The sequence below is a fragment of the Silurus aristotelis genome, assembly GCF_946808225.1.
Source record: "Silurus aristotelis genome assembly, chromosome: 8".
NCBI lineage: Eukaryota > Metazoa > Chordata > Actinopteri > Siluriformes > Siluridae > Silurus > Silurus aristotelis.
In genome coordinates, this window is record NC_139581.1 from 24,730,053 (window position 1) to 24,740,354 (window position 10,302).

The following is a 10,302-nucleotide window of genomic DNA, read 5'->3' on the forward strand; positions in this document are numbered from 1 at the left end:
ACTCGAGTTACGGTATGAAAAATGCACCAAGCGATTATATTAGTATTTGCCGAATGAATCGTTGTCCATGGCGATTCTACTCACTCGCATATACAGCGAATAGAGATTGGGTTAACAAATGCTGGAGTTTTCCTCTAGTACATGTGATCAGAACAAATAGAATAGGCAGTGAGGTGCTTGGTCATATCACTGCACTTTTATAAAATATATATATATATATATATATATATATATATATATATATATATATATATTTATTATTTTTTTTTTTTTAAACCATTTCATGAGCTAAACATAATGAGGAACTGTAAAAGAAATAATATTGCTTAAAATAATCTTACATAATAAGATTTGTTCAGTCACTGATTTCTGATAAGACGTGCTCATGGACTAAAGCATTTTTTTTATTTTGTAAACATAAGAGGCAGGTTACTTATAGTGGCTATTTGCTGCTAAGAAGTGTAGTGTTTTAATGGCTGCATTTGATACTGGCTATGAAAGGCTGCTTTACTCCTGTGTTACCCATATGCCAGAACTGCCCTGTATTTATAATACTGGTTTTGCCTCCCCCTGATTTCCCTTTAAGAGTGTATCAGTACGTGCAGCACAAAAGGGAGCAGTGTAGCGGAAAACAGATTTGGTAATTTAAACAGTGTTCTTTTGAATTATACATTAAGGATGATGAAATAATAAATATTCTCTGGATTTCGTTATATTTCGAAGTGTGTTATGGAAATAGTACCACAAGGTCTTCTGTGTAAACAAAGCCGCGGTAAACCTGACTCTATATTTGTGCTATGGACGGCGTTTGTGCTACTGTTTAAACGAAAGATATCTATTATGGCCTTATAATGATTCGATATTATTATATAACAATCACTTTTGGTTCAAAGGTGGTCAGCACACTACTATCAGCCTCTTCTGTTACACAAGCAAATGCTGTTGTGTATAAACATGAGTGCAGGATATTCCAAGCCACACGGAAAGGTGGAAAAATAAATAGCTGCTTCTCCCTGCACAAGTCATTCGAGAAGGGATGTAGAAGGGATGCTGTTCTCCATGAACTCTTTGAGCTTGGTGGGGTAGTCGGTCATCACACCGGTGGCCCCGAGATCAAATGCGCGTTTAAAGTCTTCCTCGTCATTCAACACCCATACATATACCTGTGGTTAAAAAAAATAAATTATAAAATAAATAAATAAACAAATAAATACAGCCCTCAAACACACACACAAAAAAGTGATTTCATAAGTTGAGTTTTTGTGTGTATTACATGCCTTTTGATATACCACCCCCCCCCCCTCCATTTCCTCACCTGTATTCCCCGAGCTGTTAGATGGTCAAACAGAGTTTTTCTCATAAGGAGGCTGATGAGGAAAATACAAAAAAAAAACAAAAAACAAATGATTTAGTGAAATACAGCAGCATGCAAATGTGTGTATGTGCAAGAGAAAGACAGCAAGAAAGAGAGAGAGAGAGAGAGAGAGAGAGAGAGAGAGAGAGAGAGAGAGAGAGAGAGAGAAAGAGAGCGAGAGAGAGAGAGAGAGAGAAAGAGAGAGAGAAAGAGAGAGAGAGAGAGAGAGAGAGAGAGAGAGAGAGAGAGAGAGAGAGAGAGAGAGAGAGAGAGAGAGAGAGATGAAAAAAAGATCAGCTGTAATAAATTGCAGGTCGTTAACCTAATGTAACAGACAGGCTGTGTAAATATTTTGCTGGACTTAAACTTACGTGTCTGCCACCCAAGTGATGAAGCGTTCACCCCGCGTCATCTTCTTGGGGTCTCGAAGTCTAAAGAGAAACCTTAACATCAGTCCAAATCTTCACTCCTCATATTCCAGGACTTAAGACAGTTCACTGCTTGTTGATTTTAACAACGAAACCCACTGTGTTCTCACTGGGCAGGAAACACAGCACAGCTCTTTTATCTTCTTTTTACTGAACAACTGAACTGTAGTTCATCAAGTTCCTAAGTGGAGTGGAACATTTTAGGTGCTATTATGCCGTTATAATATTCCATTGCAATTTTATAAATATATACAACTATATAGATAATATTTAGGGAGTAGATTTGGAGTGTCTCGCGCTACAAATATTGTCAGATAAACGATCTGTGTCGGATCACAGTTATTTGCGAACTCCCGATCCTAACAGCCATTACAACCTAAACCACACACACACACACACACACACACACACACACACACACACACACACACACACACACACACACACACACACACACACACACACACACACACACACACACACACACACACATCCAAGCTGCAAAGTAACGCTCATTTTGACCAGCTCCAATGACTTAGAGAGCCTTATGGTTCATGATTGATCTCGTTGCCTACTTGGTTTTGTAACGATTTGCCCGTACACTCTGTTTGCACGTCACATGACTGATTCTGAATAGTGTGGTTTTGATTGCTAGAAACTGTTTGGTTTTACTCCACTTGTATTCGCTCTTATGAGATTCCTGACTGTTTGTAATGAGCTAAGAACCTTTATTTATTTATTAAAGATGACATGTTACTCACTTGAGAGTAATAGAAGGCATGGGGATCTCCAAGAACTGCTCCTTTATGGGAACAAACGGCAGGAGGCCAGTGTAGAAAAGCCCCACGAGGAGCAGCACTCTGGGTAAACTGAACAGCAGTGGGATCCGGGGGTTCTACCAAAGGAAGAGAAAATGAGCAATCAAAAGCTGTTGCACTACAATAATGCAACACACACACACACACACACACACACACACACACACAGGTGTGAGAAAGTTATTTTTTTGCATGGTTTGTCACACTAATGTTTCAGATCATCAAACTAATTTAAATATTAGTAAAAGATACACAAGTGAACACAACATGCAGTTTTTAAATGAAGGTTTTTATTATTGAGGAAAACCAAAAATCCAAAACTACATGGCCCTGTGTGAAAAAGTGTTTGAAAAAAGCACGAGTTTTGGAAACCTGTCTGTGCTTATATGATTTAATTTGCAACTGGAGTTAGTGAGCTCTCCCTTTACCCAGACTCAACGCGCTACAACGGCTTGTATCTGAACAGTAGCCGACAAAGAAAGTCATTGTTCACTGTCTTCCTCCTTCCTTTCACAACTACTGTATTTCTCTCGGGAGTTTATCTTCTGGCACTGTCGTGCGTTTAAAAATCAATTATGGGGTTTAGTTTTTTTGGCTTGAAGTTTGTGAAACCGGGAAAAATCCATAAATTAGCCGCTTCGTTGTTTAAGCCGCAAAAACGTGGGGAAAAAAGTAGCGGCTTATAGTCCGAAAAATACGGTATATGAGAGAGAGAGAGAGAGAGAGAGAGAGAGAGAGAGAGAGAGAGAGAGAGAGAGAGAGAGAGAGAGAGAGAGAGAGAGAGAGAGAGAGAGAGAGGTTGGAGCCACAGCATTGTTATTTAGGTACAGATAAGCAAAAACATTTTCCGTGTGTGTGTGTAATTAACCTCAGGTGTCTTTAAAAAAAAAAAAAGAAAAAAAATAACAGCACAGCAACAAAAAGACAAAAAGACAAAGCCCTAAAAGACAAACCAACATTTAGAAAACAAGGTGGGAATATGCAATTCCTACTCCCACAATCATTAACAGGGTAATTAACAGCAAGGTGTTACTAATTAAATGTGCAGGATTATTTAATCATCAAGTTCTGTGACCACATACATATAAAATGAGAACGTTTGGCATGTTGATGTGTGTCTACATCATACTAAGACTAAAGGATATCAGCCATGACTACAGAAAAGCCAATGTTGCTACTCATTAATCTGGGAGGGGGTTATAAGGCCTCTCCAAACTATATATATATATATAAAAAAAAAAAAAACACCATTCTACAGCAAGAAGGATTGTTTACAAAGTAGGGAGTCTTTAAGAAAGTCAGGCTCCATATTTGTAAACAATCCTTCTCGCTGTAGAACTGGTGAATTTTAAATAGAATCCAGTCTTGCCTGATATCCTTTATTCCTGCTACAAGTTTATGAAGACCATCCAATTTTGGCAATGATAAATAAAAACATGGAACTAAAGAAGGGTGTGTGACTATGAGGAATAAAGAATCACAGCCATGGCTCTTACCTCTTTGTGGCATTTCTTAACTATCTCACCACGAGAGTTACCCCATACTGTCAGCTGCTCCCGATCATATTTAACGACCAGCTCGGAGACCTTCGGAAACAAGACAGAATCGTCCCATCAATACCTGCTCGGATTAGCTATTCATCAAAACATCTCTTATCTGTGATGTTGCAGGAGTGGGTCGAGATTGTGCAAAGTGCTGCACTGAGATGGCACAGACCTTCCTGATGAGTGTGTCATTGTTGACTTTGATGTCGATGTTAATGGGGGTCTGTGGGAAAGCCTCGAATACGTCTCTCAGCAGAGGGATGTTTTTATCGTCTCCTCCTTCAACAAAGCACTCTGTACAGACCCACACGGACCGAACATTTGATTAACAGCCTAATATGATCGTGTCCTCCAGAATTTCTGGAACTCTTTACAAAATGAGCGAAAGGATATAATTCAAGTTTTCTATTTAAATCATTAATCAAACAAAAATAAATAAATCTTTACTTAGAACTATTGTTTAAATAGTACTTTCTCTCATAAATAGCAACTCCAATTATTATTTGATCAAATATGCAAACAAACTGTCAAAACATCTGGGCTCTTCATGAACTCCCTTTAACTATATCCTGATTCAATGGATGCTGCACAAAAAAAAAAAAAAAAAGTCTAAATTGTGATCTAAAATCTAAAAAAAAAAAATCACAGTTTTAGGATTGTGTGATCAGGTTGCTTAGTGTGGATCAATAATGCTTTGTCAGCATATACAGATAGTGGTACATCAAGTTATTATTATTTAAGCTTGTTAATTTAATTATGATCATATCTAAAACATGATTTATTGCAGGAATATCACTCAAACTTGAGAGTATTTACAGAATGTAAATGAACAGAAAAATTAGGACATCTACAATAAAAGGTTTGGAAGAGCATTACCAGAGAAGAAACCCAGTGTCTGGTTAGGTTAGGTTAGATTAGATTAGATTAGAACTGTACGGTCATTTTGCAGAGTACAAGTACAGAGCCAATTAAATGCAATTACATCCAACCAGAACTGCAAAAGCTGCCTGTCTGTCTGCCTCTCTGTCTGCCTGCCTGTCTGTCTGCCTGTCTGTCTGCCTGTCTGTCTGCCTGTCGGTATATAAAAAGTGCAGATATGAGGTAGTGAGTAAAGACCAGCTCAGTGCAAATGATAGATGCAAACATAAGAAAATAAGAATAAGAAAAAAAAAATCCAGTGTCCAACAGAATTGACATATTGATAATACGACTACATAGAAAATGTGCAAAGAAGTATATTTATTAACAACAACAACAAAAAAGGAAATTGACCTAAAGGTCATAAGACCTTATTTATGAAAGCTATGAAAGCTATTTATAAATAAATAAAATAAAATAAAAAATCATAGCTAAGAGTGGAATTGTACAGTTCAATGGGGTCGTAATTATATAATCATGTTTTCCAGCTTTTATACAGTCACTGACTACGATGTATTTGTTTGCTCGATTATTTTTAGTTCCTAAAAACAGCAGAACCATGTAGAACTGGAAATCACCTGATTTGGATGTAAATCTCTAATATAATGTAGTAAACAGCTAAAATAATAAATCTGCGGTCTACATATTGTTTAACCCGATGGTACTTTTTCTGCTTTAAACAGTAAAGTCTGCAAAAGGTCAAACCTAAGAATATAAGGAACGTTATGCACATTCTACAAGGGATTTTTGCCACTTTAGATGATTAAATTGTACGGTGCATCCGGAAAGAATTCACAGCGTTTCAGTTTCATTTTGTTATTTTACAGCCATATTACAAAATGGAATAAATTTATTATTTTCTTTAAAATTCTACAAACAATACCCCAAAATGACAACATAAAAAGAAGTGCGTTTTAAATCTTTGCAAATTTATTAAAGATAAAGAACGAAAAAAAATGACGTACACAAGTATTCACAGCCTTTGCTCAATACATGGTTGAAGTCTTTGTTATCTTGGCTGTTGTCCTTTTGGATGATGAAACGTGACCCCCGTCTGAGGTCCAGAGCGCTTTAAAGCAGGTTTTCATCAAGGACGTCTTTTACATTGCTGCATTCATCTTTCCCACGATCCTGAGTAGTCTCCCAGTTCCTGCAGCTGAAAAACATCCCCAAAGCATGATGCTGCCACCACCATGCTTCACTGTAGAGATGATATTGGCCAGGTGATGAGCGGTGCCTGGTTTCCTCAAGACATAATGCTTGGCATTCAAACCAAAGTTCAGTCTTTTTTTCTTATAGTATGAGAATCCTTCAGGTGTCTTTTTGGCAAACTCCATGCCATTATGTCATTATGGGGTATTGTTTGTAGAAATTTGCACCAGATACATTTAATCCATTTTGGAATAAAACTTTAACAAAATGTGGAAAAAGTGATGTGCTATGAATACTTTCCGGATGCACTGTAAAAAGAGAATCTTATTCTTTAACCTGAAGGTGATCACTAAATATCGTGGGTGTGCATATGTTTGAAACTAGTGTTATGTACTAACAAAAACGCTGGAATCCAGCTTTATAGGAAGCATGCTGGGCAATGTAGGTCATTAATAGTTCGATAGATCAGTGCTGATGCACTTAATGCGCATGCCAGTCACATATTTTAAACAGTCACACTGAAGCTCAGTAAGTGGGCTGTTGCATATCTTACTCAGCAGAGACCACAGGAGGATTAAAGCAGCTGCTGAAGGCCAGACCACTCACCTCGCTTGAAAGTCACACCAAGCTTACACAAGTAGGGTGGAAGATCCTGAAGAAAGGTTTGCATACACACAGACAGACACAACATATGCAGTTTTTTTTTTTTTTTTTTTTTTTTTTTTTTACATAAAAACACTATTATAAAATATGCCAGTGCAGATTGTAATATTCACAGTAAGATAGAACACAGGGTTTAACTCACGGCATATGAAACATCTGAAATGTTGGCGCTAACTCCAGTTGACCTCTTCAGGTTGGAGTCATGCAACACCACCACCTGCTCATCTTTGGTCAAATGACAGTCCAGCTCCAGCATGTCCGTACCAAGCTTTACAGCACTGTAAGCGGGGGGGGGGGGGGGGGGGGGTTAATACAGTAGGAACGGAACATGGGTGTGAATAATTCAGCTACTCAGTGAACTGTGCTATGACAAATAACATGAGACTTGGAGATCAATAGATGTCAGTGGCGATCTGTGCCTTAAGTGGTGTCCTACCTGAACAATCCACCTCTAAATACCATCATTATCACACCACAGCTATAAAATATTGATATTGTACAGAAATGCAGTAGATCAGAGAGCTGCATCACAGACAGGGATCTCAAGCAATGAGAATGAATCCCATTACTAAAGCAAGAAACCCAATAAACCCAATTCGTTCACTGCAGCCACAGCTGCATCACCTGCATACATCATCTCTAACAGACGCAACGATATTAACCTCGTAACGACGGTGGGATTTACACTGAACAAAATTATAAATGCAACACTTTTGTTTCTGTCCCCATTTTTTTATGAGCTGAACTCAAAGATCTAAGACTGTTTTCTATGTACACAAAAGGCCTATTTCTCTCAAATATTGTTCACAAATCTGTCTAAATCTGTGTTAGTGAGCACTTAGATTAGACAGCGTGATTATTGCACAGGTGTGCCTCAGGCTGGCCACAATAAAAGGCCACTCTAAAATGTGCAGTTTTATCACACAGCACAATGTCACAGGTGTCGCAAGTTTTGATTGAGTGTGCGATCATCCAACCGGCCTCACAACACCAGCCCAGGACCTTTACCTCCAAGATTGTCTGAGACCAGCCACCTGGACAGCTGCTCAACAATCGGTTTGCATAACCAAAGAATTTCTGGTGAAACTGTTAGAAAGCGTCTCAGGGAAGCTTATCTGCATGCTCATCGTCCTCATCGGCGTGTTCCAGTTTCTGCCAATATCCAGAGAAGAGGAGTGGACCAACATTCCAAAGGCTACAATCAACTACCTGATCGACTCTATGCGAAGGAGATGTGTTGAGGCAAATGGTGGTCACACCAGATATCCTAGTGTCCTGGTCGTAGTATCCTACCCCCCCTCCCCCAATACAGTAAAACGGCACATTTTATAGTGGCCTTTGATTGTGGCCAGCCTGAGGCACACCTGTGCAATAATCATGGTGTCTAATCAGCATCTTGATTTGCCACTCCTGTGATGTGAATGGATTATCTCAGCAACGGAGAAGTGCTCACTAACACAGATTTAGACAGAGTTGTGATCAATATTCAAGAGAAATACGCCTTTTGTGTACATAGAAAAAGTCTTAGATCTTGAGTTCAGCTCAATAATTTCGCATGTGCATTTGTGCTACAAACGTGGCTCGCGAGCGCCGACTTGTGCTCTCTGATTATCCAATCAAAGGACGTGAAAATGCCAACATTATTGAATGCCTACTAGAGGGCCAAGGACTCAGCAACTTGCAATCTGATTGGCTAAAGTAACAACTTCAAGCAACATGGATTTCACACTACAGGCAGCAGCAGCGCTGATCCCGAAGGGCTTACCTTTGACCCCCAGCAACACGTGATGTGACTAAAGCTTGATGTTAGTTTTGAAATAAAGGTAATGGACTACTGGCTAGTTAATACATATTCATTGACAATAACATACAGTTCGGGGTGGGCCACGGAAAAGTAGCCTGCCTCCGTCGCCAGACAGATGGACGGTCGACGGACAAAGAGCAAGCAGCTACGGCCTCCACCAAAGAGCTACGGCCTCCACCAAAGAGCTACGGCCTCCACCAAAGAGCGTGGCATTCAGGCTACTTATCCGTGGCCCTCGGTGTATTAAGGGAGTCATTCTGACCAACACTGCTAGATGTTCTTGAGCATGCATGCATCCAAATCATGAGTGGTGAAAAAACAGAAGACTCACTGCCTGAACGCTGCCATGGTGTTCTCCAGGTTCTCACCTGCACCTGTGACCAGAAGAACACACATACATTAGTCATGAGAAATGAAGTGAGCAGAAGTTATCTGCAGGGAATTGCACCACAGTTTCAGTGCAGGCAATTGGGTTAAAGGTCTTCTGAACCTTGAAAGCTGATAGCATTAGTTTGAACAATGTCAGGGATTTCTCTATAGGCAGAAACGTCATGTAAACAGATCCATGTGTCAATAAAGCCCTTTAATAATAATACTGCAGCAAGAAAGCATTTTGTAACCGGATATGAATTATTTGCAGAGTAGGGCTTATTCCTTAGATTAAGGCGCATCAACTCACAAATTAGACATTAATCCATTTCATCAAATAAAAAACTATAGAAATTGTATGAAGTTGTATTAATCCTGGACTCACCGCCCCGGTGTGAGATGTGGCGGCTGCGGAACGTCTCGCGCTTCCTGCGATGCAGCAACGAAGGACATTTCATTAACAAGGCAGATGTTAGGACATAGCCAGTAACCGTGGATAAAACATACACCACGGCACTCATAATTAATATCACTTATAATTACAAAAACAGACTCGATATAAAAAAAAAAAAAAAACACCACTCGAGAGATTCGCTTAGTCAACAACTTCTGGTTTCTTGCTAGCTCAAAGGCTAAATACCGGCCGGTAAACTGCTCACACCGCCCCTTCACCTCGAGCACATACAGCCGGGATAAAGTGCACAACAATCCCCTAATCCCCTTTCTTTCCTTTCCACCATCACTCTCATGAATCCATTCAGTCCTTCCTTATTTACAGCACACAAATCAAACCGCTGTCATGTTTTCAATAAATCCCCAGGTTCTGTCTGGTGTCCACACTGTGTTTTCGTCTACGCGCGTTCTCATTGGTTGCCTGGAATGACACCGGTACCACTGATTGGCTGAAACGTTTTACTAAGAACCAGCCAATCAACAGTGGCGATTTTTAAGCCTCTTCTTAATCATAATGCATTCACCCTATTTAAGGGTGAACAAAATGCTTCCTAGCATACTATGTGCAGGAAATATTTCTGGGTATCTTGTGCTTTTCTCTCTCTCTCTCTCTCTCTCTCTCTCTCTCTCTCTCTCTCTCTCTCTCACACACACACACACACACACACACACACACACACACACACACACACACACACACAGTCCACCATTATGATTGTAGCTCAGCAGTTAAGGGATTGGACTCTGGATCAAAAGGTCACAAACAAAAGTTCAAAATCCCAGCACCACCAAGCTGCCA

The 10,302-nt window shown here is 39.6% G+C and overlaps 1 protein-coding gene across 1 annotated transcript; it reads right to left on the bottom strand.

The window, feature by feature from the left end:
* Positions 1-370: 370 nt before the first annotated feature.
* Positions 371-9,934, bottom strand: gdpd1 (glycerophosphodiester phosphodiesterase domain containing 1). Its single transcript, XM_083547677.1, has 10 exons — positions 9,436-9,934; positions 9,013-9,055; positions 7,020-7,155; positions 6,821-6,866; positions 4,317-4,438; positions 4,097-4,186; positions 2,544-2,677; positions 1,726-1,785; positions 1,316-1,367; positions 371-1,163 (listed from the first exon to the last, which is right to left on the bottom strand). The coding sequence occupies exons 1-10, from the start codon at positions 9,569-9,571 to the stop codon at positions 1,023-1,025; spliced, it is 960 nt and encodes a 319-aa protein (XP_083403803.1). The 5' UTR covers positions 9,572-9,934; the 3' UTR covers positions 371-1,022.
* Positions 9,935-10,302: the final 368 nt, after the last annotated feature.